The 27,950-nt window shown below is 49.3% G+C and overlaps 1 protein-coding gene across 1 annotated transcript; it reads left to right on the top strand.

The window, feature by feature from the left end:
- PLEKHO2 (pleckstrin homology domain containing O2) lies at positions 1-27,950 on the top strand. The gene is made up of 6 exons (XM_086757355.1): positions 1-133; positions 5,242-5,394; positions 11,887-12,003; positions 18,137-18,241; positions 20,714-20,812; positions 23,214-27,950. Exons 1-6 carry the CDS (start codon positions 125-127, stop codon positions 24,450-24,452), a joined length of 1,722 nt encoding a protein of 573 aa, XP_086613481.1. The 5' UTR covers positions 1-124; the 3' UTR covers positions 24,453-27,950.

Below are 27,950 nucleotides of genomic sequence, written 5' to 3'. Positions count from 1 at the left end.
CGGCCCGACCCCGGCCCGGCCCGGCCCGACATGCCCGCCCGCCCGGAGCCGAGCGGAGCAGCGGGGCGGCGGCGGCGGAGCAGCCCCTGAGCGGGCGGAGAGGAGCGACCGGCCCCGGCCAGACATGGAGGAGGTGGGTGCGACCGGGACCGGGCGGGACGGGACGGGAGGGGACCCCGGGACTGGGCTGTATGGGACCCCCAGGACGGGGTTGTACGGAACCCCCCTCGGACCGGGCTGTACGGGACGCTCGGGATGGGGCTGTACGGGACCCCTGGGACCGAGCTATACGGGACGCCCCCGTGACAGGAGCCCCTCGCTGCCGGCCGGGAAGTGGCGGGGGAAGGACCGCACCGGCGACTTTGTGCTTTTCTTGGGGTCTCCGCTGGCATTGGGACATCCCCGGCCCCGCTCCACCCTGGTCCAGCAGTGGGAGGCAGAAATGAAGACCCAGAGGATGGGGGTCCCCTTCTCTGAGACAGCCCTCCCATTGCCTTCTGCGCTTGCCCGGGAGCGTTGGAGCTGCTCAACAGTCACTGGGGCTGAGCATCCCAAAACCTTTTGGGTTTTAAACTTCCTAACCGGGCGGGTGAGGCTGACGGGCGAACGCTGGCACTGCCAGAGGACAAGCGCTGGCAGACTCGGGCTTGTTCAAATGCCACGCTTGCTCAGGCCACCTTGTGCTGAGTCTTGCTGGGGTGTTGTACTTCCGCACTGGAGCTGGGCCTCGGTCAGACCGCGGGCTTGGCCATGTCCACATACCTAGCCGCCTTCCCCAAGCCTGTCCTCCTCCTCCAGCTCTGCCTCTGAGAAAGGCAGCAGCGCTTTCCCTTCACACGTAGGATTGCACCTGCATGGGATCGCACCCCAATAATCCATCCCCGCGCGAGCTGATTCAAGATGCCACAAATTTGTTAGCAAGTTAAACAGGTCGTTTTCTCCCCTCATCTGGCCGCACAATTATTCCTGCTTCCTTGCCTTCCGTGAGGTTTTGCTGCCCGTGCGCAAACAAAGCTCGCGGTAGGGCGGACTGCCGGAGCTCTTCAGGCTGTAGTACATGTGATACCGGTAGCTGTGGCTTGTCTCTCCCCCCCTACACCCCCTTTTTTTCAGCTACCAACATTTTGTGGCAAGAATAAGAGCTTTTTTTAAAACAGCGAGGAAACAGCAAAGCAGCCCAACTGAGAGTTGTTATTATCCGCCAGCGTCCGTGAAATTAATCCACAGCGGAGAAACTGCCCGGCTGAGCAGGCGCCCGTCGGCCGAAGGGGCTTTGCACCCACCCCAGCCCTCGCAGCGGTCCCTGGGGTTTGGGAGTGAGGAGGGCTGGCAGGGCTGCATCTGCCCCGCTGCCTCCCCAGCACCGATCGATGGGCTCACGGGCCACTCGTCGTTAACGATAAATGAATCCTCCGGTGATTGCTTTCAGGAGAGGGCATCAGATGCAGTTTCCCAAGTTTCGCCTGGATCTGAGCAGTTTCATATCCAATGAGATGGTTTTGCTCCTGTAGGTCAGGCTGAAGTGGAAAGGCTGACAGCCGGGCGTGGAAGATAACATGGAAAGGGAGAAAAAGAGCTGAGGTCTGGAGATGCGGGTTGTCTCCCGGGAGGCGTTCATCCCTGCCTTGCTAGAGAGGAGAGTGCAATAAATAAGCTGCTTGCTTGAAATGAAGTTGCTGTAACTGGGTAAGATGCTTCTGTGCACAATATGTGGCTTGTAAAAGCACCACCATGATTCAACTGTTGGTTTGGTTTTTTTTTTCTTAGATGACATGAAAAGTATGTGGGTTTGTGGGCCCTTAAAATATAGGGGCAGGGGAGAAATAACTGCCCAACTGTTAGATAAAAAGCTACCCGGTCCCCCTGATTTGGCATCTCTGCTGAGCTGTGAAATGTGAGTGTAAACCAGGCTGGAAGAGTGAAACTCATGTTTCGCTTCTGATGCCACCACGATATAAACTGTAAAAATGACTCCTGTGGACTGGTTTTGGGAGCGATGCCTTCAGCAGGAGCCAGCGACAGGATAACTCGGTCCTTCCCTCATTTACGCCGGCTTGCTTGGCTGATGCCAGTGGGTTTCTTCTCACGGATTTACACCAGCGTCAGGAATGAATCCAGCCGAGGAACATCCTGGGAAGGATATCTTAGTATTTCTTGCAGAAGAAATACCCACATAAAGCTCAATTAACAGCAGCAGCTCATCTCTTTGTGCCGTGCTCTGGTTTTAGTCGTGGAGTCGCAGTCAGAGAGCGCAGGACGGACGCAATGCCCTGCTCTCAGTGCCCTTCCCTGGCCAACCTCCCCTCACCGATTCATGGTAGGGGTGGCGTGAACCGGCCGTAAAAATAATCCACAAAAAACATCTGGCATCGTCTCCGAGACTCTTCTTGTTTTTGCAGGAACAAGCAGTCAAGTTGCATCATCTGCTTTATTTATGCTCTTAACCTGCAGGCGAGGGATTACAGCAACCGCACTCCCATCTTGCGAGGTGCTGCGTGCGTGCGAGGCGGGAGCTTCGGACCCAGACCCCGGGCAGCTCAGCGGCCCCCCAGCAGCTGCAGAGCACAGGATCGCACCCATCGCATCTCTCTTGTAGCGGGGACTGGAGGAGGCACCAGGCTGCTCAGGCTCTGGTGACTCCGCAGTGCGAGGGGCAGAGCCCTTTGCTGGTGACTGCTTTCATCTGCTGAGACCAGCACTCTTCGTCTCATCTCATCTTCCCTCTTCTGGGCTGCTCAGCTGAGGCAGGCGGGGGCTCCGAGTCACGGATCCTTTCTGCGGATGCTCCCGGATGCTGGCATTGCTGGGAAGTCCTACTTGGTGCGGAGGGAACCCCATGCGTGGCTCCTTCTAGGCAGGTGGCACCGGCCAGTGGTCCTGAGCAGCCTGGGGAGAGGGCGAGCTGCGAGTTCGCCCTGCCATGCCGGTGCCCGTGGGGAGCAGGCAGCCTCGCAGGCAGCCGGACGAGCTCTGCCCTGGCTTTGCCGCTCTGCCTTGCACAGAAGCGCAGCCGTGAGCCCCAGCTCCAACAAAGATGGTTACTGGGGCAGGTTGGTTTTTCAGAGGTAGATGTTAAGTGCTGCATCCTCGCAGGGCGTACTTTTATACTAAAACCAGAGGAGACAGGGTCATTTTCACTCTGCAGAGCTCCAGGAGAGGTCATGGATGATATATTTGCTGTGTGTTTGCAGAAAGCCTTTCTGCCAGGTGGGGAAAAAGCAGGAAAAATGAATCTGCAAAGCGAAGAAAACTTAAGGCGTAAAAACATTTTGGCAGCTGTTGGTCTGGAGTCACTCAAATAAACTCTTCGTGCAGCTACATCCATGCAAAACTGCTAGGAGGGAGGTTAAAGTCCATGCTGAATTATCTAAAAATGACATCAAAAGGGTGCTCGATCAGGAAACCAGCAGGTCTATATTTGTGCAGCCACTGATGTTTGCTGAAGTTGCAGATCACAACTGAATACAACTTCCTGGCAACATAAAAAGTCAAGTTTAAAAAAAACCCCACGCAGTCCTCTTCATTTCCCGGAAAACTCTTTCATGCTCTGTCATCCTGTATTGTGGCCGTTTCAGACGCGGCTCAGTGCGATCTAAATAACTTCTACGACGGGCGCCAGTTTCCTCCTGATTTTCTTTTAGGTGATACACGGTTTGTTTGAATTCCTTGTTCCCAGTCTGCTTCTAAGCACTGACCTTAGTGGGGATCAGAATAAATGTGAGTGCTGCTGGCCAAGGGAGTGTTCGTTGGGAGTTTGGTGCACGAAAACAGATCTGTTAGCAACGCTCTCCTTCAAATTTTTGGATCTCGTCCATACGTGCTCTCTCTGTCCAGGCCACGGGAGTGTCCGGCTCCGACTCCTTTCCCTGCACGTGGGATTTCCTCATCTTAGCAAACATGATGCCTGAGCTTCAGCCGCTCCGGTTTGTTTTGTTTGGGATTTTTTTTTCCTACAAGAAAAGGTTTCATTCAGCAGCTAGCGAGGGCCATTTGGGGACGGTTGGGGCTCTGCGTTTGTCGTGCATCCTTGGTTCGGGCAAGTGGGTTGGCTTTCTGCAGCGAGATCGCTGCTGCTGCTGCAGATGGGGACGTGGAGGAAACCGAGTTTGGGAGAACACTGGGGTTCCCGGGAGGACGCTGGCGGATTTGGGGTTGGCATCTCCTTACAAGTCACGAGGTTGGTGAGGTGTTTGTGTAAGGGGATTTGGCTCGGGGAAGGATTCTTCTCACCTCGCTCCGGGTAAAGAGGCTTATTGAGGGGTCCATGGGGTGCTGGGGGCCGCAGGGCGCTCCGAGGGATCCTGCCTCCACAAAGGCTGTTCCAGTGCGCTGGAGGGGAGGAAAACTCTCATCTTCAGCTGAGTCTGCTGGTAAGGGCTGTCAGCCTGACTGCCCCCGCTCCCCGTCTTAGGTTTCTCGTCTCCGTTTGACGAGACTATTGATATTGGATATTTCTGATGGTTTTTTCAAAGCAGGGAAATCAGGCATCTCCTGGCTTTTACCAGAACTGGAAAGCCAGCAGCCTCCCAGTGCAGGATGCTGAGGCTCCCCGTGCTGCTGCGGGCAGGTGAGAGCAGGCTGTGCCAAACAGCAAGGAACTAAAGGCAGGACAAAAAGAAAAAAAAAATCCGCTCTTGGTGCTACCTTCTCTGCCGGTCCTTCCCTCTGCCTGCAAACCATGCAGGAGCCTGCCGGTGATATTTTACTGCAGATGTGATGAAGTCCTGGCCCTCGTGCCCATGGGAGTTGGTTTGGGGGTGACGACCAAACTTAGAGACCTAGAAGAGAAGCTTGCAGAAGTGGCCATGGGCTAAAATATGAGTGTTGCTGCAGATGCCAGCAGGATCTGGCCTGCTGGAGTTCATCAGAGAGCTTGAGGAGCGAAGCAGAGAGAAGGGTGCTTGTTTTCAAGGAGCATTCAGTGCCTAAGTGAGCAGGGAGTACTTCCATGGGGAGCACAGCCACTGGGGAAGCAGAGGAGCAAGGTGGACCTGCTGCCAGCCCAACAGTGTCCCCAGGGGTGGTCAGGGTCCATGCTCAGTCCCCAGTCTGTGGCAGCTCTGGGGTGGGAGCTGGTTGAGTTCTCCTCTGGAAGATGCCAGTCTTTTCCCTCGCGATGTGGCGGGAAGGGACCATGTGTAGGGTATGCTGAGGTCTTGTCTCGGCGGGCTTTCTGGTGACCTTCATTACATAGATGGAAAGTGCTTTTGATGTAATTCCTTCTTCCTTCTGTCCTTGCAGGATACAAAGGAGGAGGTCTCAGAGAAACCAAAGTCTGCTCCAACTGCCGAGAAATATGGCTGGATTAAGAAAAGCAGTGGAGGGCTCCTGGGATTGTGGAAGGATCGTTACATCCAGCTACGGAAAACACAGCTCGTGGTCTATGAGGATGAGGTATGGTCATAGCAAACAGTCTTGAATGAGGGGCAGGATCAGGCCCTCGATGACACACGTTCCTGTGTTTTTCACTCTTCCCTCCAGCCTGTTCCTTTCAAAAGAACTTCTCCTGTTATCTCCAGGAAGGGTCAATGCTATAAAGAAGAGAGAGCAGCTGCATTTTAGAGTATATTATATATCATAAATATTGTAGCCAGTAAATATTTTGACAGTGCCATTGCCAAAAAAAAAAGGGGGGGGGGAGGGCAGGACATCCTGCAAGAAGGCGAACAGAGCAAAGCTTTAGGCGGAAGCAGGATATGCGCTACGCGTTTTTGGCGTTTAAAGGATAAAACGGGATTGTAGCAGGCTGACTTCCCACCTGCCGCCTGAGGCGACGGCAGGCAACCCTGCAGCTGTTTGGCACCCCTCAAGCAGCTCAAATTGTTGCTAGCCAGACTCTTCAGGGCTTCGTTTAGCCACCGACAGATGCGGGGTGGGATTGTGAGTGCTTGCTGTCCTCCTTAAGCAGGGACGCAGGCTGGATTTGGCTCATCCTTTCCCTTTACTTGAGCCAGTACTGAGCGAAGGACCCCTGGGAGCCTTCTCCTGGACTTCCCTAGATAAATTGCATGCCTTAAGTTCACGGCCTCATTTAGAGCTGTTTCCAATCAAACAAGAAATAAGAGCCAAGCCAAATCCATCCTGCATCTTCATGCAAGAAGAACGGAGAGTACAGGGCTGGTCCTGCTGGGCTGCAAAGCTGGCTCTTCCCTGAGTCAGGCCTTCGGTTCCTGGGCTAGATGGGGCTTCTGCAAGAGCAGAGTTTGTCCCAAAAGGAAGAAATTACAGTGCAGAGCACAAGCTACAACCCAGAGAGGTTTGAGATTAAGTGTGGGTAGGTTTAAGCCCTGCTAGAAGTTCATGAGTTCAGAATGGAGGAGCATTTCTCCCTGCATGGTCTGCACAGGGACCACGTGCCTGTGCGGTGTCTGGCACAAGGGGATCTGGATCATTGGTGGGTATCGGGATGATATAAAACCAAAACGATGCGAAGCTTCCGTGTAATGTGTCAAGGGAAGAAGAAAGGGGAAATGTTTCAGCAGCTGCATTGCTGTGATGGTTTCAGGAACAACAGGACCGGCAAATGAGTTTAGTTCTCTTTTTTAAAAACATACTATTGCCTAATAAAGAAGATTTCTTTTAAACAGTTTAGGCTAAAGGGTATTACCTCCTCCCATCTGCTGAACCCTCCTGCTCTTCCCAAATCCCAGAGCTTTCTGGAGGCGTCTGTTCTTAGTTTTGAAACGTCATGAGGAGTGCAAGAATAACAAAATGAGAAGTCAGTGTCAGGTGATGAGCAGCTTGCAAGACAGGCAAAGCAGCGGGGGTTCCTCTTACGCAGGGAGATGCAGCCTGCTCCTGCAAAGCGTTGACTCCCAGTGCCCCGGACACTTGTTGACTCCAGCTGAAGCTCCAGGCACTTGCAGATTCAAAATCTATAAACATGACATGGGTTTTTTTTAAAGGGCATGCCTTTAAAAACAAGATATATGGAGGCTCTCATTACCACAAGGGAGGAGGAGGCTTTTAAAGTAAGATTAATTTTCACGGACATTCAGAAGAAAGAAAAATCCCAATCATTTAAAGGGTTATTTTATTATCCCAACAAGGAAAATGGCATTTGTAACAACCAGGCATAATGTTTTCTGGTTGCCTGCGGACTGTGGTAACATCCTGTAATAAATTGCATCTGTAAGCTACAGTAGCGACAAGGTCCCATTATTGTAAATAAGGGATCATGTTAATATCTATAAGCTATTAAACCAGCTTACAGTGAAGTCAGATGTCTTAGGAGAGGAAATTGCTACAAAATTATCTGGTAGCACAATAGGATAGCATGTGATTGTGCAGATTTTCTACAGGGGAACTAAAGGAAATGGCAATTTCTGCAGTCAGGAGGGGTCCCACTGCCCCACTGAGGCAGTTCATGTTCATTACTGTATTTATCTTCCTTTAACGTGAGGTAGGGCAGCGTTGCTGTCTACATCTTAAAATTGGGGAACTGAGTTTTGGAGATGAGAAGGGCCTTGCCCAGTGTCAAAGGAGAGTCTGTGGTGGACCGTGCTATGGTGGCTTTTATTTCTGGACCTCAAGCTGCCGTTTTCCCCACTGGACCTTCTCCACCCACCTGCCCTGATTTGTGTGACCCTGGAGACAGACACAGCATCCCAGACCATCCTCAGGCTGATACATTTGAAAATGGGATTGTTCAGAGCTTGCTGAATTGGAGCCCTAGAACAAAAAAAAAAGAGATAAAGCCCCAGGCAACAGAAATCCAAGCATCTTTCCATATGTATTCTAAGTTAGACCGAAATGGGTTAAATGGGAGGCAGGTCCACTTCCATGTGGGAGGTTTCAACTGGTCTGAGCCCACCAGATTTCCAGGAACTGAGGTAGCAACTGGTACGCGTGGTGCTTTTCTCAGTCCCTGGTGTGTGGAGCCCTTCACGTAGAGGTGCTAATACTGCCTTTAGCAGTTGCTCCGTATGCAGGCACGCTTGTTTTTGCAGTTGCAGGAGGCTGGCTGAGGTTTATATGTGCAAAACAAGAGCACAGGGGATGGCCAACGCAAGATGCAGGCAATAACGCTGTACCGTGTCACCGGAAAGTACAGTCTGAGCAGAACACAAATACTGTTATTTATCATCATCAACAGCAATCTCCTGGAATCTGCTCCTGACCTGCCCTGGGAGCGTGTTTCCCACATTGCCTGTGTCAGTCAGGCTCTGGGTTTGGTGTAAAGCCGAGCTGCCTCCAGAAGGCAAATTGCAAATAGCTATTGTATTACCTGCAGCAGATGGGGGGTGAAAGTCACCCCACCGGGCTTCAGGTTTCTTTCAGTGGATGTGAAATGAAGGGAGATGGATTTCTCGTTATCTACTGTGCCTCCATCTACAGCACCCCACATCTGTACCCTCATGTAAATGAAGACTCAGTTAAGCAAGATGTTTGTGGGATATTACTTACCCGAATGTCAGGACAAGAGGCACCGATGCAAATACGTGCAGCTCTGGGGTGCTCAGATGCTGAGGAACTACTCAGGAATCTCAGGGAAGGCATGTTACGTGCATCCCCACACAGAACCAAGCAGGCAGGTTATTTTCTAATGGCTTTTCTTGTCTTCTCTCTGCATATTCTTGCCAGAATAAAAATTAAGCCTTGCAAAACTACAGAGAGCATCTGAAGAACAGGCAACCCTATGCAGACAGACTACACAGATCAATACCATCACTCCATGGATTAGAGAGCATCATTCTTGGGTTTGGTTTTTTTCCCTAAACAGTGCAGCAAGTGGTTAGAGTTGGTTTTTTTGCTGTTTTTTTTTTTTTTTGTAAAAGTGTATTATTTGTCAAGGAAAAAACCTGCTAGACAAAGAGTCTTACAGAGACCAGAGGATCCGCTCAGCATTTAACTGTCCATGCAGTTAACATCTGGAGCTTGCCCCTGGTAAAGTGATAGCAATGTATCCCCCAAAGTGTGTTATTAAAATGCTTTGAGATCCTCAGATGGAGAAGTAAATTATCATTTCAGGCAGTCTAGACGTTGTACGCAGGTCACAGACTGTGAATGTGTGTCAGCGAAGGTCTTTGCTGGAAATTATACCTTCCTATAAACAAAAATTTCAGTGGGTCTTTTTTCCCTTAACTTTTCATTAAGGAAATTGTTTGCCAAGTGGGATTCATTGGTTAAGCACACGCATTAATATGTTTAGGTGTTCAGTAACTTTCTTCTTAAGAGCCAAGCTTACAGACACTGGTTTAAGTCGCAGCGTCTGCTCCAGGAATAGCTAATGGAATTGGTTTTCCATATTAAATCATGAATGTAGGTAGGGGTGTCTGTACCAGGATTTTAAGCACCTTATTGATTGTCAGTTACAGCAAGCACAAAAGAAATTTTTAAAAAAACAAGCCCTAAAATCTGTGGAGGAAAAGAGAAAGGTGGCCTAAGGGAATTCCCTGCCGTGGTCGGCAGCAGATGCAGCGCTGTGGGACAACCCTGCGAGCTGTGCGCTGCAGGGAGGTGCGACCACCCAGTGAGGACTCAGCCTTTGTGTCTCAGGATGATGGAAAAGGATTGGTTTAACTTCTTCGGGACGCTAGAGACCACACGTAGTGGGAGCTTGTTGAGATCATGCGTCTGAGACCCGTGTGTTGGGGCAGGACCTGGGAAGCGACCTTGTCCCTGCGTGATGCCAAGCATCCTCCAGGTCCCAGGAGGCTGAAGAGACCTGGATACCTGCGGCAGGGTCAGACCTTTCGCTCTTTATCTTAGTGGCACGGGACAAACATAAAGGACCTCTTTGTGACCCAGGTAGGCTCACAGAGAGGGGATGGCTACTTGCCAAGTGTAAAACAGAGACAAAAGCCCCATTCTGGGGCTCCCTGAACTCAGATGTGTTTCCTTTCCCTCAGCCATGGAGTTTTCTTATTTCTCTCAACTATGCCAAGTCCTTCTTGTCCCCCAGCTCAGTGCCCCACTGTCCTTAGGAAGCTCACATGGGATCAGAGGGAAGGTTCCCCTCCAAGAGGCAGGAAGGATGGCGTGGACAAGGAGGGTGACACGGAGCCGCTGGGCTCTACTGGGGACAGAGAGCAGGGAGGGTGGGCAGGAGTTTTCATGCTGGTCTCTGGTCAGAGCTCTGCCACGCTGCCTGCGTCCTGAGCCCAGCAAATTTTCACGTTGCAGTGGGTAACCGCACCGGCCATGCGGCAGCACTGTGATGTGGGCGGTCGTCCACCAAAGGCCGGGATGAGATCACCCATCCCCGAGGCATGTATTCCTGACCTCACCCTTCTCTGTCATTTGTTGGCCACTGAGGGGGTTATTATTTCCATCCCTGTCCTTTCGCAGTGACACGGCGATATCAGGATTGCAGCAGGAGCCTTGTGCCTTCAACGGGCTCGGTAACGCCAGCAGGATTTTATCTGCTCGGTTTTAGGTTTGGGTAGGATTAATCTTCTCCTCCCAGTATACATTTCCCCAGTTCTCTGGTCACGTTCACCTACTCAGTGTTAAATGAAATAAACAGTAATGTCATTAAAATAATAAACCTAAATTAGATCCAGACATCCCTCAGCGGCTCAGAACTTGCTCTCCGTACCAGCATCGGCTCTGCCAGGCCCCCATCCCCAGATAGGAGGGCTAAAATAACTGCACACAGTCTGAGCTCTGCACAGCGACTCAAATGTCAAGCGGTAAAGGGAGGAAATTCCCCACAGCCCACTTCCCTCTGAACTCTCCATTCCCTGCCTCCAGCCACGCAGCAGCTTCCTGGCTACGACATGTTTCCTCATCCCACACCCCCTCTCCACTACAGGAGTTGCTAAATACAAACTCGTTCGGGTACGAGGAGCTGCCCTGGCAGCAGAGCCGGAGCTGGGGATGGTCATGGCTGGCGGTTTTAATTTAGGATGGTAATAGAGAGGTTCATGAGGCATGCTGACTGTAGCACTTTACCAGCAAGAACTGCTCTGCGATTCTCACTGCTAATTTGTGTAACGCTTAGGAAAAGGGAGCTTTGGTCTCTTCTGGGCTACTGAGACATGAAGAATATTATCTGCCCAGCGTACTCTGCGATTCCTATTAGGGACGGTGCTCCGCAGCTGAACTGAGCCACTCACCACGTTTGGAATTTTAGTTATGTTACTGGGAGAAATGAGCCAAGATCGCGGCCGGCAGTCATCAGTGGAGATACACCAGATATAAATATTCCCCACAGAGACGCTGGCCCTGACAGTTTTGCTGGCTGTATGGAGCTGTATTTCCAATCCTCAGCATTTTGACAGCTCAGAGCGTGGCTGCAAGAGGAGCAAAGTCCCAGTCGCACGTGGCTCCCACTGACCTTGCTGAGGCTCAGTGCAGCGGCAGGGCTCGGCTCTTATCTCCCCTCTGCCTTGGGCTTCCTGGGGGGCTGCTCGAACCGTCGCGATGCTTGCGTTGTCTTCCATGTGAAAAAGCAGAATAACATCTCCTGCGTTCATTGTGGGGAGGAGGTAGTTTTGCCAAACTAAGGAGAAACCTGGGGAGCACTCTGAGGTCGCGCCAGGAAGGTTTAGAAAAGTGCATCGTGTTATTCCTCCTTCCTATGCCAGGACTTGACAGTGCCTTCTCAGCTTCTGGCTGGGGCAGGATGATGGGCAAAGACCTTCCCACCTTGTTTCTGGCTGCAGATCCCTGGATGAGGCCAACACAGATGGCAAAAGTTGGTGTTACTGTCCACAACGTGTTATTTACTCAGCCACTGTGGACCACTAGCCACAAATCAGCCGTTAGCTTAAAGACTAGGGTGTTTTCTTACTGCCAGCCTGATTTATGGGGGCTTGCTGTCTGCATGCAGGTTATTTTTAAGGCAGAAGAGCTTTTAGACAGATGCAAGGGGAAGACATGCAGAGTATGATTGATTTCAGTGCCTCCTATTCATAATAATGTTTCATTCTCTCTCTGCAGGATGAACAGAAGTGCATAGAAACAGTGGAACTGGAGAGTTATGACAAGTGCCAGGAACTGCGTGCGCTACTGAAAAGGAAAAACCGTTTCATTTTAATCCGCTCCCCGGGTAAGAAGGTAGGATTGCCTTTCTCATCACCCTCGTCTGCAGCCTCCAAAGCAAGCTCCCAGGGAGGTGCGCCCAGAGCAGAGGAAAGGCTCTGGGATTTAGCTTTTTGGCCACATCTAGTTAGATCCAGAACCTAACAACCAGTCTGGCGCCGCAAAGAAGTTATATATCCATCTGAGCGCTGACTTTCTGCAAGGACATACTTGACTTACTTCCTGTGTAGGTTCATCATCACTACACATCTTGGGAAGTTCTCCTTATTTCCTACTTACGCGCTATCCGTTTCAGCATCTTTACAGGCTAGGATGCTTCTGTTGTTGCTCTGAGGCATCGCACTTTGATGTATATTCTAATTTAAACGTGATTTTATTGGCATCAGAGATCTTACTAAATCTCCCCATGCAAATCTGAGAGGTTGTGAGGGACAAAACATAGTCATCTCCGTAACAATGTGAACAGGCAAAAATATCAACCTGCCTGCATGCCCTCATCTCCATTCTGTTTAAATAAATGGAGATTGTTTAGTCATTCTTGCTCACTCCAGTCATTTAGTGTTTATTCTTATTATAAGACCCCAGCTGAGTTCAGAGCATCACTGTGCTAAACTTCATTCAAAACAACAAAACAAGGACTGTCCTGCCCCAAAACACTCACGTGGACCAGGGTGGGGGTGGTGAGAGAAGGTGAATGGATCCCAGAGCAGTGAGTCTCTCTGGTCCGAGCGGAGGTTTAGCGTTTGTTTTCTAACCTGATTAATCAGAAATAATGCCAATTTTAGATCGAAAGTGGCTAACCCTGGCAGGCTTGGTGTGTTTTCTAGAGGGTGGCTCAATAACTCCCAAGTGCACAACCTATTCCCAGGGAGGTGAAGAAAAGCCTGTGCGCTCAGAGATGGGCAGCGCAGTAGGAATTATTATTATCAGCAAGTGTGTGACTTAGAGAGAAGTGTGTAATAGCTGCATACATCTCTGCACTGCTGCATGAATTAACACAGGGTGTGAGACCTCTTCCTAAACCTTTCACTGCTTGCTTGGAGAAAGATCTGCCCAAATTCTGCCCCAAAAGGGTAACTTCATCCTTTTGGCCTACTGGCAAGTTTACAGCTCCCCTGTTTTTCATGCCACTGATTACACGGAGACCTAGATAGAGGCTACTTTTTATAAGGCTCTTTTGGTGAAAGGAAGGGCTTTTATAAATGAAAAGTTCCCTGTTTGTAGCTCCCCTCCCGCCCTCCTTTTGGCTGGGGATCTGGTGAGGGTGTTGACACACAACATACTTTGGCAGATGTTAGAGGAGGCTTCCTTCAGTTAGGAGGCCAACGTACACAACTGTCCTCCTTCTGTTTTGAAATCGCAGCTGTGGCAGTATATATCAGCTAAACATTTACCATTTGGGAGGTTTGCTGCCATCCACAGTTAAAATCACCCTGTGAGCTGCCACGCCAAGCTCTGCCAGATCTTGCCGGGGTGTTTTTGCCCTCTCTCCTGAGCACAGTGCTGAGGAATGCAGAAAGACAGTGAGTTTGTGAGACTTAGGAACCAGCTAGGAAAGGCCATCGCTGTTCCAGTGCACAAACTGGAGTTTCCCTGTTGAAAACAGGGAGCTCAGTTTTTACCTGTAGGGGAATCCCAGTTTAAATCTTGAATGGAATACTCTTGGAAGAGCAGAGGACATGAATCAGTCAGTTCAAACTACTCTGCAGCTTGAGTTGCACCCAAAAAAGTAAGTTGCCTTGCTAAACAGTGGTCTTTGATGGATGTACCCCAGATTCTGCTTGCCCTGTTCACAGGGATGGCGTTTTTGTTCAGCTGGGACAATGTGAGCACGTCACACGCCTGCACTGGTGTGGAACTGAAACGAAGTGCTGCTGGGAGCGTGCAAAAGACCCCTTCTGCTTAGAAATCTCAAATGCTTCGTTCCACCCGCAGCAATTGAATTAAAACTGTTGTATGCAGAGAGCTGAGCTTATAAGAGAGACTTGGCCTGGAGACTTTAAAATGTACTCACAGCTCCCCACGCGTCCTTTCCTAGCAGGGCTGGGCACAAACTCCGCACCTGCGGTCAGGGATGGAAACTTCCGTTGCTTATTTTTCCCTTGGTCAACTTTGGAGGTACCTGCAGCTGCCTTCCCCGGGGGCCTAGCCTGGAAGCTGCAGCAGATTGCAGCGAGGCACGTTTGCCCTGTGCACAGAGTCATCTGCTCCCGGGGTCTTCCAGTCTGGCAGAGATGCTGCGTTATTCCCAGGGATGAGGCAGCTCTTAGTTCAGCTGCAGAAAACCACAGAGATCCCCTGACTGACAGTCCCTTGGCTTCCGCTTTTCCCTCCACGATCTAACCTGACAAAGTCACGTAGAAGAAGGCAGGAGGTGAGCTCACGACTGGCAGACAGACTCCGGTGCGCTCTTTACCGTGTAAGGTGTTACCGACCCAGCTCTGCTCTGGCTTCTGCTGGAGGTGACCACACAAAAAGTCAGCGGAAGGGAAGATGAGCCCACACCTAAACCAGCACTTCACAGTCCAGCTTAGCCCAGTCCCACTGAACCGAACCCAACACCAGGCTTTGCACCAAAACAGCTGAGGCGTAAGCACAGGTTTCTGTCGCCCATCTCTGCTGTAGTTTAGCAGCATCTAGCAGAATTGCTCCGCAAAGAGCTACTGTTGGTCAATGTCTGGAACTGCAGTGGTACAGTTCTCCAGAGCTTGCCTGTTAAATCATTTGGTGCAGGTACAACAGACTGACCCCAGGAACGCTTCTCTTTCCTGAAAAGCAGCATCAGCATAGCCGTAAGACTGTCCCTGATTGAAGAGGCTGATGTCTCTGAGAAGACATGGAGCAACTGGGGAGACTGGGCTCGCTGCCGTCACGGACAGCAACCCGTGAGTGAGCCTCTTGTTGCACGACATCCAGCCTGTGATTCAGCAGGAGCTGACTGGCCGTGCTGTGCTCCGAGTTAACTGACAGTAAATTGCGTAGTCGGTATTCACGGCTTACAATGGTCACTGTCACATTAGGGTCAGCCATGACAGCTTTTCCTGGCACACCAACCTGTTGTTTATGGCATGACTCAGTCTCAGCTGGCTTAGCAAGAAGGAGAGCAAATGTGCCTGCTGCTCTCTTAGATTTGGTGTCACTGACTCTCTACCTTAAATTTTTGCTGGAGAACAGACCCTGCTTAACGTTTTGTGGGGAGTATCCATCTTCAGGTGCATCCTCTGATATCTGTGAATACTCAAATGAATAAAAATACAGACAAGATCAATTCAAGCTCCTTCCTGCCTCTTCGCCAGCTGTCTGCTTTATAGAGAGGGTTCACCCTGCTCTGGATTTGCCTCCTCTCCCCAAGTGCCCTGGCTGAGGACGAGAGCCATGGATGGATGCAGACAGACAAGGGTCTGCAAGGCAGCAAAGAGACCCTGGCTGGCAGCATCCTGAGCACCAGCCTCAGAGCCCCAGCAGCAGGATGCTTCCTTGGTGTCTGAGGGTATTGTTCTAAAAAGGAGAAAAAAAAACTTTCAAACAAAGATAACTGGGTGTACTGGGAGGAACCTGCTGCGAGCCTTGAGCCTGCCCCTCTGTGCCGCAGCCCCAGGGATTTGTGCAAGCAGGGAGCAGGGCTGCAGCGGCATTGCAGGGAGCAGGGTCCCACGCCGAGTGCTGCTTGTCCTCCCTTGCCCAGGAGGGATGCCTTGGGAGCATCCTTCCACGAGTCCCTTTCCCCCACCATCCACCGGGTCTGCGTTCCACGGCTGGGGCAGTTTGTCGGTATTACACTGTGCAGCAGAGGGTTGCGTGCCGGAGGGACATCTCAGCTTCTTATGAATGATGAAGCATCCGCCCAAGCCCTCGCGCTGCTCTGCTGCAGGGTTGCTGACACCAGCGCTTAGTCACAGTCTCAGAGGCTTTATTCAGGGGCCAAAAATGAAGCACAGAAAGCGGCATTGGAAGAGGACGCTTGAAGGGAGGCAGGAACCTTTCCCTTGAACAACATGTACGGAGATTTCTAAACCCTGGTGCAGGCTGCCAGGTCTTTGCCAGGCAGTGCAGCAGCTCAGCTGCTCACAAGTAGAGCTTTCTCATAAGCTTTTATAATCACAAAGCTTTGAAACAAAATCGTTTCCAAACAAAAAAAAAAAGTTTTTAAGCACACACAAAAACAGGCCTGCTTGGACTAAACCGAAATCTGGCCGTCACTCTGTTTTGGAGCCTTGCCTTCCCTTAGGTTCCCTGGTTAGCGTGGCCCCCCTGCGCCCCAGACAAAGGGCTCTTTTTGCAGCGGGCTGTAGTTCAGGCCCTAACCTCTCCTCTGAGCTCTCAGGGAGACATGTGGTCCCGTCACCTGATGTGCAAACTAATGAAATAAATAATCTTTCTCAGAATTGCTTCTTAGCTCCCCGCTTGCCATGCTGGTTGTAAGGGTCTGGCACTTTGTTGCTGTGATGTGCAGATGTAAAACCGTAGCACTGAAGCGAGGAATAAATGCAGCAGGGGCGGGCAGTCAGTTTCTAGCTAAACAGCAGGAGTGGGTTTGAGGAGATGAGGCTTCAGTTCTGCAGAATTTCTGATGATACTTTCAGAAGCTGCTGAGACCCAAACCAGTTGCTGCTTTGTTGTGCCATAAACAAAACGGGGAGCTGCTAAGAGCATTCAGAAAAACTATTCCAAATGAGACCCTGCTAGTACGTGTTTTGGGTGAGCCTCTGTATCTCACCTCCCCACCTGTAAGGGGTAGATAATTTCAGTTGCTCTGAAAAGTAATTTGTGAAGCCCTCAGATACTGTAGTGATAAGCGGCAAATAAAAGATTGTCCAGGGAGTCAGTAATTCTGTTTTCAGGGCAGATCTTGAGCAGAATGCAATCAATAAGACATATTGACCCACGAGGACAAAACACATGACGGGGTAGCCCAGTAAGAAGTGCTGCCCCTGTTGTTAGGAATGGGGCTAGGAGGAAGATGCACAGCAGGCTGAGTTAGGACTGCCCCGGAAACGTTGGGATTGTCTAATTTTTGAGTGCTTGATTTTGCAACTTCGATGATGTTCTTTAGCGCAAGAGCATTTCTCTGGGCCTGATGAGGGCACCGCATGGAGCCATTTGGATGCAAGCCAGTCTGCCATAGAGCCACCTGTAAGGGGACATGGTATTTCTCTCACATGAAGTGTACTTTGGGGCAAAGCTACATGATAATAGTGACGCGTTCAGAGAACGCACCAGTGAAATAAATAACACCCTAACTATTATTCCTGCTGCGGTCATTCTTGTATGGCCAGCTTTTCCCTTCTTCTTGGGACAGCTGTTCAAACCCCAGAAAGTGTGTGTCTGTAGTGTTCACTGGTGTATTTCTTCATTTGCAAAAGAAAAAGATATGGTTCATTTTTTCACTTCCATTGCCCTTATCCCTCATCTTGTCCGTGCTCAGCTGAATTGAGGTTAGCACAGCCAAGGTCAGAGCCTCAGATTCCCGTATCAGTTCTGTTCTGCAGAGCCACAGGAACAGGGAAGCAGGCAGAGCTCGCTGCATGCAGCCTTCCCATTGCTCTCGGCTTGCAGCCTGGGGGGAAGTTGGAGATAAAGTACTTTATTGCATCTGAACCAGCACAAAATAACAGGTTGCCCAGAGAGGTGGTGGATGCCCCATCCCTGGAAACATTCCAGGCCAGGTTGGCCGGGGCTCTGAGCGACCTGATCTGGTTGGAGATGTCCCTGCTCCTTGCAGGGGGTTGGACTGGATGGGCTTTAAAGCTCCCTTCCAACCCAAACCATTCTATGATTCTAAAATGACTTGGACTTTCAGTCTGACTCTCTATACACAGACCATCCGCTGCACAATGAGCTGCACAACGTACTGCTGCTCTAAGAGCTATTATGAGCATTTTTCAGGGGGAAGAAACTCTTATTTTCTTACTACTTTAGTTATTAGTTGCACAAACAAAACTACAACAACAAGCTGTCCAGCATAACAAAATCCTGTCAGTGGGAAATATGAAGCGAAGTACTTGCCAAAGCGCGAAGGAATCTGTAGTTTAAACACAGGCTGGAACTGGATGTTGTACAGAAACTGAAGTGATACACAGAGAGCAGAGCTACCTCTCTGTTCCTGACAAGGAATGCTTAGGCAAAAATTGTCTCTCTGCTCTTGCAGGTCCACGATATCAAATTTCAAGCTTCAACTTTGGAAGAAAAGGAATCGTGGATAAAAGCTCTTAATGAAGGGATCAATAGAGGCAAAAACAAAGTATTTGATGAGGTAAGAGGAACAGTTTTGAAACTCCTGTATTTCTGTGTCAGTTCTCATCCACTGATTTTTTAGCTAAAAGCAGAATTTACCCAAGGCCCCGTGCTTCCTGTCTGCCAGCCATGGTCAAAGGTATTCCAGGCAAACCAGGTCGTATCTGTGCAGGCTGGGAGCTTTTAGCAGCTTCAGTTCCCAGCCAAGGCGGCAGAACACGTTTGCACCATCCCACGTCCTGCTGCTTTTCCCTTTCTTCTGGCTGGGGTGAGATGCAGGGAGGCAGGGGCAGCTGGTTGATCATGCCAGAGGGATGTCTGTGCTGCGAAGAACATCTCATCAGGATGCCCATGGGACATGAGAGCTCACCAAAATCAGTGGGAGATGGTCTGGTGGTTGCAGGAGGTCTGGGATCAGCAAATACAGGGATGTTCCCCTCTCCTGACGGAAGCGGCTGTGGTGCAGGGTAGCAGCTGCAGCACCGAGTTGTGTAGTGCTGGGGCTGCAGCTCAGACTCGTCTTCCCCATGCTGCCATGATCCTCAGCACCAAGTAGCCTGGAATGGAGGTATTTGGTTAGGACATAGCCCAGTCTTCAAGACTGGAAAAATCTGAAGTGACTCAGTCCACCAGCTATTCCGCCTTCAGTCTGGAGAGAAGTCTGGTGGAAAGTTACTCCATGGCCCTGGCCAAACCTGCCTGCTTCTCAGCTGGGCCCAGCACACCTGCACTCCCACGTTCTCCAGAGATGAAAATTGCACTGAAAACTGCCTGACAAACCTTGCTCTGCTCCCTGCTAGCTTGTAAATCAGCCCTGAACTAAACCAAAGGAGCGGTATCTGTTCTGCAGTAGTAGTTTCAGTAACTGAAAGGAAGTGCACAAAACCACCATAATGGGAATGACTCAAGAAGAAATGGGCAGGGTAACGAGGGGATGAAGCAATTGGCAAGATCTGTTTAGCAAAGGAAACGGAAGCAATGAGTAAAACTTTTGAGAAGAGGGGTAAGCGCTGCAGCTACGGTGCTAGAGAGGTGAACTCTGAGAGCATGGGCTTTGCTTTTATTCAGCAGAGAGCAAAAGCAGGAGGAGAGGCTGGTACATGCTCCTTTTTTTGCTGAGGCATACGGCATTCAGTGTCAAGTTTTTGCTGGTAGTGGGGCGTAGCGGTTCCTCGGGCCCTTGGACCAAGTGGGAAGCAGCACATGGAATTAAAGGGACCAGGAGCAGCCTGGGAAGATAAAACCCAGCAGCAGAGAGCTTAGCAGGCGGGTTTTCTCACATGTTTCAGTGGGTGGGAGGTGTGATGTCCTGTAAGGCAATGCTGCTCAGCCCTTGCTGGAGTGACCCCACACCAGCTCGGAGCGTGGAGGGGCACGGCACGTGGGTCTCCAGTGGGCAGGGAACCCCCTCGGCAGCACAGCAAGGTGGGATCTCGGGTCACCTCTCTGCCCCGTGGCCTGGGTTATCCTCCTTACGAGGTCCTGGGTTCTCAGAGGGAGCCAGCCTCTAATTCTCATTCATTCCAGTAAGGATCAGACCTCAGATTTAAAGCGTTTCCGCACCGGCCAGGCACAAGTTAACGAGTCAAGCCCTCAGCAGGCTTGGATTAGCTGTTCTCTGCTGAAAGAGACGTAAAACCACTCTGCCATATCAGCTGGAGACTGGGACCTGGTTTTTCCCTTTAAATCCCTCTTTCACCCTCACCAGCTTTCCTGTTGTACAAAATTGTGACCAGCAAGCCAAAGACACACTGACATTTCACCATCCACGGTCACTGGTGCTGCCGCTCTGCGTGGAGCGGACTCCAGCTCTCGGCCACCGCAGCGTGGGTGGGTGGGTGGTCACAGAGCCAGCACAGAGAAATACCTGCCAAGGGGCTGGGACCTCCCTCCTCGTGTGCAGGAGGCAGTGGATTTCTCATCTGATTCCAGGAAATAAATGTGTTAATTCAGCTAGAGTTGCAATTAATCCAGGTCACCGCTCACACCTTCTCTTCAGCATCCTGCAGTCATTAGAGCTGTGGAAGGGAAGGACGGTAACAAAGCGCTGCTGATACAGTTCACAGTCAGGTCACGGTTATTAATGAGCTTTCACCTCTGAGATGGCAACAGCAATTTCGGCGCTGCGCTCTGCCACATGCAGGAGCAGGTCCAAGCCCGGGCTGCAGCGAGGACAACAAAGCTGCCTTGTGTCCTTTCTTCCCTGCCCCTCAGGTAGAGGGGAGGTTAGTGACAGCAGACCGCTGAAGGTTTGATGCTTTGCTTTGGAGCATCTTTTAGATAAACACAGCTCAGTATAGCAGAGAGCTTAGATATCACACACATGCAGGCTGTCATTAAGGTCTGAGGCAAAGACTCAGTGAAATATTCAAGCACTCTCCTGTATCCAAATGCTCCATCTTCTCGTGTGTGACAGTGCGAACTTTATAGACATCTTGAGAAATTAGTGACCCTCTTCCTTTTTCTTTCCCTCCTCTTCTCCCTTTTAAAGGTGAAAGTAGATGAGAGCCTTTCCTTGGACCACGTAACTCGGGACAGAGTGAAAATGACCCAGGGACGCAGGCCACCCACAAGAAGTCACCTAAAGGAGGTAAGTGTATCCCCAAGAGCTGCTCCTTCCACTTCGGTACAAAACTCCAGGGAAAACCTCAGGGACAGAAAGCTCAGAGAAGGCTGACAAGGGAAACGGCTCCTCTCTAACGAAGCTCCGGGTTCCCATAGATCTATAGCTGCTGCAACACGTTACAATATATTTAGCTTTCCATAGCTCACGAGCTGCTTCACCCTCTGGTGAGAGCCATCATAGTTTTACTTTAATCAGAAGAGACTGAAGGCCTTACATTTATTTTCTAAGAAACAATGATTTTGTAGCCACAGTGGTCTAAGGGTGGAAGAACCGCACGGTCTGTGGGGAGAAGCTGTATTTTTTATTAAGCTAACTGGAAAAAGCAGACAAGCTTTCAAGTTTATAAGCCCTTCCTTAGGTCTGAACCAGAATACATTATTCTCCCAAGCAGTTTTATGGGCTAGCTTGTCTATTCTTAACTGATTTTCTGATCTGTCATTTAAAAAAAAAAAAAAAAAGAAAAACCACCACAAAATAAACCTGCAGTTCATTTCCATGGGAGAGGTTCTTACTAATGTTCGATTCCTGTGATTTATGAAAAAGTTGCCACAGACAGATTTATATTTTACCAGAGCATTAATCTCAACCAAGGAAGGTTTTTAAATCAAACATTCTTTCTTCAAACTTCCAAGACTCTGACTTATGTGTCTGCACAGCACTCAGATGACCTCCTACAGAAAATGAGATGGCCCAAGACTTTTTACTTTGCATAGAAATGGAGAAAGAGTGTCTCTTCTAGAGAAATGCATGGGAATGAATCAGAGATTCCCAGCCACTCCTCCAAAAAACCGCAGAAAAAAACATGACAGAAGTCACAGCAGCAATGAAGTGTGGATTCTGTGTTGCCTAATATGGGTTCAGGAAGGTAGGAAGCCCTTCCCTAGGCACTAAAAAGATCTCCTTCCCCTACTTAGCTCACTAAATTCACAAGATACCTCTGAGATTAATACCTCACCTCTCACCTCCAGCCAAATTCAGGGGAAACTGGCTTAACAGATTCAGAAGCAGGAATGAGGGGAAAGGGAGGGGATAGAGCCTGCAGAAAGATGTGTATCATGGCTGCTGGCTGCAGTATCCTGAAGGAAATGGGATGAATGATGACTTTCAGCATCAAAGCAGGCCAGGTGAGGACAGGTCAGGGCCAAGCTGCTGGGATGCAGCTTGCCTCTGTCTCTCTAATGGGCTGGAAAGGCAAAGCGAGACTTCAACTAAATTCCCTGCACTGCAGGAGCCTGGCCCTAGCTGCAGCTATGCCTTCGTGTGGTTTTCGGTCCCTTCACACAGGAACTGTCACCACACTTCTCCCTCTGGGGCACTGAGCTTACACGCTGCAATGTCTTTACTAAGTCCATCCTTTTTAGGAAACCCCCCCTCCTAGAGTGATTTGCACATAGTCTGTGGTTTGAAGGAGGTCTAACCAGCTGAGGCTTGGCCCCAGTAAGACTGGGATGACATCAGATTAGAGGAAGCAAGGAGAAGGCAAGGGTATTAAAATAGTATCCCTGGCCAAGTCATCTAAAGATCAACTTGTTATATGTTCATGTGAAAATACGATGGTTCCGAAAGCAGATGTGCTTTGGATAGGCATGCTGTAAATGAAGGGGGTAGAGGGATCCAGCTACCACAGGATAAAGAATTAAAATATGGCAGAGCTGACCGCTTAGCACCGACAGGAAAACCAAGAAATAACGTTATTGTGGAACAGACTCTGAAACGTTCTTCTCAAAGGAAGTAGTAAAATAAGTTCTGTGCTTTTGTCCTAATTCTTGACTGCTTATAGTTATTGGCTTTGATATTCTCGTGCAAGTTGCTGCACTATCAGCGGAAAATAACTCAGCAAAATGCTCATGACTGTCACAGAAATGTTGGTCTAGGGAAAAAAAGAGGGCTATGCACGGGGATGGAAGTGCTCAACCCGATGCATTCAAGATTTGCTGCAATGTACGTGATTTGGCATGACTTTCTTCTTTGTTGGGTGAAATGTTTGGGATTTGTGATTATCACAGCTCATTAAATTTTAGCATAGCAGATCACATTGTGTTTCACTTATTAGATTAACGCTGGTAGAGCTGGCTGCTGCTGTTAGAGGGTAGCACAGGGTGATGCTGCATGGAGGAAACACAAGCTCCATAGATTGCTCTGAAGCTGTAGAAAAAGCTGCTCTTAAGAGCACCGTATTTGTTATCAGTCAGATTCTCCTTGCAGTTTTGACAGATTTAAGTATAAACGTGGTGGATGTGTGAAGTAGCAACCCCTCGCTTGCCATGCTGGCTGTGAGGGTCTTGCACTTCAAGGTGAATTTAAAGGATGGAGCACAGGATTGACAATGGGATAGATATTGAAAAAGTTCTCTCTTGTGTTTAAGGCTGCCAAGTCTACGTCAGATGGTATCCTGCGACTAGATCTGGATATAGTAGACAACGGACCGCCAAACTTTAATTCCACCATCAGTGAAAGTGACAATGCGCCACCTCAGAAAGAAACTCCAAAGCCACTTATGCCACCTACAAAACCCACTGGCATAAAAGAAAACCAAGATGCAGAGAACAATGTTCCTGACCAGGAACATAAAAAACCTCTGTCTCCTCCGATGCCTCCAGACAAGAAGCTTAAGGAAGGCATAACGTCAAAGGACAATGTAAATGCCAAGGAGGAGGACTCTGTAAGTCCAGAGGAGAACGTGGAAGGATCCCAAGCACCAAGTGAGGAGAACAGAGAGAACCTCACTGAGGTCAGCAACAGCGACATAGCAAAACCTCCCATTTCTCTTCCTAAGAGCGTGCCAGACAAGCTAAAAGTTGCTTGGGACAAACCAATCCCTGAGCCTAAAGCCACAGAAGACTTGAAATCATCAGGAGATAATAGCAAAGACAACCTTGCTGAGACTGTCACTGCAGATGTTACAAAGCCTCCTGTTCCTCCTAAGGTTCTGTCAGAAAAAATGCTAGCCACAATGAACTCCAGCAATGGTGACCTGGAAGCTAGGGTTTGTGAAGACCTGGAGCCTGACAGCTCCGAGCCCCCTGTAAATGGGATCACAGCCAGCGAGGTAGCAGAGTCCACATCCCCAACAGCTGAAACTGAAGAAGGAAATGGGGGAAACTCTGCTGAGAAGGAACAGCAGACTTCAGCAGAAGAGACAGAGACTTCCTTAGCTGCAGAAACAGGCCACGAGAGTGTAAAAGCACCTATTGAGCAGAAAGCGTCTGTAGAAAGCACTGCAGGTCTCAAACTTCGCAGTTCTTCTCTGGGAGACTTGCTGTCTGATTCCAAAAATACACAGACAGCACTTCCAATCCAAGGTTTCTCCAAGGATTCCCATCACTGCATAGCTAAAATGGAGGAGAAAGTTGCTTATGAAAGGGAAAAGGCAGAAAAACTTCTGCAGAAGGTTTTACGTGAAGGGTTGGAACAGACCCAGGAGGGGAACGGACCCCCAGTGATGGCAGAGGCATTGCTCAATGAGGCAGTAGAACAACTTCGGCAAGCTACACAAGTTTTGCAAGAAATTAAAGGTCTTGGAGAACTGAAAAAAGAAGCAACACAGAAACAGAAAGAAAAGCAAAAGGATCTAGTGACCATTTATAGGAGAAGTGCTCCCTGACATACTCTTCAGACTTCTTTCTTAAAATCAAAGCTAAACATTTGCCATTTATGATTTGTACCATTGCTAGGCCAGTGTTTAAACAGTGGTGTTTTGCTGTGCACACACCAAGTTTATGGGACAGAATTGAGCTTTCAGTTATAGCATCTTTCTCTCTTTGTTCATGCTGTACATACCAGTCCAGCTCTAATCCTCTTGGCACAGCAGAAGGTTGCAGGACGTTGAACCGTTTTGAAAATGTGAATGCTCTCTGAGGACTCGGTCCAAAGTCCTTTCAATGGATCAGGCCTTAAAAATTACTGGCAATCAAACCAAGCCAGATTTGTGAAAGGAGTGGAATGGCTGTTCTAGCAAAAGCCCCTGTCTATCTGTCTTTACAGATACCAGATTGCACTGCCACCTCTCTGGTTTTCTCAGTTAAACCATTTAAGGATCAATGTAGTCAGTGTTTGTTCACTTGCTGGCAAGGTTTTCCAGACCACCTGGCCCAGTGACATCTAGGAAATGTAAAGATAAATGGTTTTATCTTCTCCAAAGATACACATAAAACCATATCCACTGTTAAAAAGCGACCTCACACAGAGGCAAACAAAACTGGCCAGCTCCTGACTACAAGCAGTGTCCTCAGATCTGAAGCAACTGTTCGAAGGTAGTCTTCTGAGCCTGGCTGTGCACAGCTCTAAGTCTGCTAAGCACTGCGTAAGCGAACGCAAATCTCAATGCATCATTGCCAGGCACGTATTAATTGTTCCTGTTTCGTTAACAGGGAAATGGAGGCAAAGAGCAGGTTACAGCTGGCCTTAAAGGAGTGTCTTCTAGCAGCACAACATGTTGGTTACTGAGGACTGTACCTATCTGGTAACTCCGAATCCCCTCATCATCACTGGGAACAATTAGCCAGGCATTTGGAGAACTTGTGTCCAGGAGATCCCCAGGAGCTGCTCAGGAGAGCTGTCACCACGAAGCTTTAGGGATGTGCGTTCCCTTAGCTGTGGGCTCGCTCTCTGTTGCCTTGGGACATTAACTGACAGGAGCATGCACATCAGGCGGTGGGTCTGGATGAGATCCCTCTTCCTATTTAACGCGTCTCTACCTGCTGTGTCCTGGCTAGCCTGAGAGCCACGGTTTGGCACAGGCCTCTGTAACCGGAGCACAGGGAGGGAAAAGCATTTTGCACGCACAACTTTGGGGCTGGTCCTGGTGGCTTAAGTATATGAAAATAAAAACGCATCGTGACAGAAGGGTCTGAGGAAGGCATTGCAGAAGGCTCCGGCACAATTCCCACAGCTTCCCTGCGTACCCACTGAAAGCAACCACAGTTCTTGCGGCCTTTAGTGATTACAGCTGTGATAAAATCATGGCTTTGCACTGCTGCTCTGTAGCCCCGTACCTGAGCTGGGTCCCCTTCCCTATTCTCTGTGGTTGCTCTGAGGAGAATCGCGTGACAGCCCAAAGGGCTTCTTTGCTTGAGCCAGGCTCTGGAAGCATGGGAAAGGGTGATCTTCCCAGTCTGGTTTTAAGGAGTGACAAGCTACCTAAGCTCTTTTCTTTTGTTCGCCAGCACTGCCATCTTAGCTCACCTATTTCTTCTTCTTCCGCTCTTTCTTTTATAATTTCCCAGGTTCCACAAGGCTGCAATGGGCTGGAAACACCCACCATAGCAACAGCCCAGTAAAACTTCATCTGAGCTTCTTTTAGGCTAGGCAGTGAGCACTTTTGTTCTGAGCACAGAAACGTTGGCTTTGGGCTTCCAAATAGCCTGTTTTTCACCACCCACAGCCAGCAAGATGGGTAGTGACTAGAACTGATGCTTCTGCCTCTTTTGATTAAAGCAGCCTTAATTTCAGTGGTCCGTCCCCCTCTCAAGACAGCCATAGACATCGCATGGGAATTCACTTGTTATTCTCTCACGTGGGAACTTCTACACAGTCAAACACTCAGGGCTCAGGTGCCAAAAAGCTTTGCTTTGAGACAAAAAGATTCCTCCATCCTAAGCCCACTCCCAGGCACACAGCCTGGAGTAAACTCTGGATCTGTGTCATTTGCTGCTGTAGATTCAATGTGAACCATGAGTCTTGTTTGCCTTTCCAGATGTACTTAGGACAAGGGCTAATAACACAGACAATATTCAGTGCCTATCTGCTATCTAAATGTATTTTTCTGCATGTGCACTTTTGTTTACCGAACACTGTGTGGTATGAATGTGACCTGTCAGAACCTGGTCTGCACTGGAAGTCAAGGGACATCAGCTTCAGAGAGCAGGCAGGCTTTTGCAAGATGCAGTTCTATAACAAGAGAGAAATTAGATGGGGAAAAAGCAGTTCACACTAAAAGGAAGAGACAGAAACCAGGGCAAACTCTGGGTAGAGGTTCATATCCCAAAGCAGAAGCCAGTCCTAAACTCCAGGATGGGCAAATCAAAGCCTGGAACTGAAAACCCAGGAGGATGAAAACAGCTTGTGGGATAGCTCACTCCCCTAATTTATACAGAAATGCTTTTGCTCTCGCAGGTGTTTTCTTGTGGCGGTGTGTTCTGTGGGTACCCGTCTGGCAGAGCGCTGACGGAAATACCCAGACACCCCGTCTGTTCCAGCCAAACCTACAGGATGTGCTTATATTTACTGTATATTTTTATATTATACTGAATATTCTAATGAATAAATGTCTGACATTTTACTGAATACCCATCAGTAGGAATCTTAACAGATGAAAACTCCTATATCTGTTAAGAAATGGGCAAGTTTAATCATTTTACAAGCTACAGCTAATTATTATATTTGCTGTACTAACAGAAATTACTAGATTTGTATTATGTCTTGTAAATAGGTATAACTTAAGTGGAATCTCCGTAGCACCCAGTAACTCTACTGCTGAAAATGCTATGTTAGAGACCCTTTGTTTTTAACTATTTTTTATAATAGGGTTAGCAGTTTCATCCTAAAACGTCGAGCCTGGCCATAAGTCTGATTCACCTGGACTTCGCAGGAAACAATGCATCATGTTCCTTCTGCAGTTTTCTCCCCACTTGTTCTTCTGTTTCTGGTCATGAGCCAGGCCCTGCCTAGGGCTGGAGAGCTGGTTCTCCTGCAGCTGCCTTTACGTGCTCCTCTGAAAATGGCAGCACCGGGCAGGGTCAGAGATGAGATCCTGGTCTGCTCTGACCCCATACAGCAGCTCCCATCTTCCATGTACATCCTGCCACCATGCACTTTTTTTTAAATCTCCCTTTAACCTTACATTTAAACTTGCATCTAATTTCTGGCTGCACTAAAACTTTTTTTCTGTGTCTGAAAACCCTCTGGGCATGGAGTGCTGGGGCGTGTTTTGGGCTGTGCCAGCAGGTTGTGTGTCTGTGACAGGAAGGAAGCGAGTTTGCAAGCAACCAAATGTGGATAGCTATCTGAAAAGCAGCTGCTGCAGCCCGTGGAAAAGCAGCACTTCATCTTCTGCTTGTAAAGAGCTTTGAGATTTGGCAATAAACCTCCCATTTAAATATCA

The sequence above is a fragment of the Chlamydotis macqueenii genome, chromosome 12, assembly GCF_036417535.1.
Source record: "Chlamydotis macqueenii isolate bChlMac1 chromosome 12, bChlMac1.mat, whole genome shotgun sequence".
In the NCBI taxonomy this organism is placed as follows: domain Eukaryota; kingdom Metazoa; phylum Chordata; class Aves; order Otidiformes; family Otididae; genus Chlamydotis; species Chlamydotis macqueenii.
The sequence above is the reverse complement of the archived record's forward strand: the minus strand, read 5'-3'. Positions and strand labels throughout refer to the sequence as shown.

Excerpts from the sequence above, each read along its gene's own strand:
- PLEKHO2 (XM_086757355.1), top strand. Across the intron at positions 12,004-18,136 it reads TCCGCTCCCCGGGTAAGAAG|GTCCACGATATCAAATTTCA; the intron begins GTAGGATTGCCT and ends CTGCTCTTGCAG. Across the intron at positions 18,242-20,713 it reads AAAACAAAGTATTTGATGAG|GTGAAAGTAGATGAGAGCCT; the intron begins GTAAGAGGAACA and ends TCCCTTTTAAAG.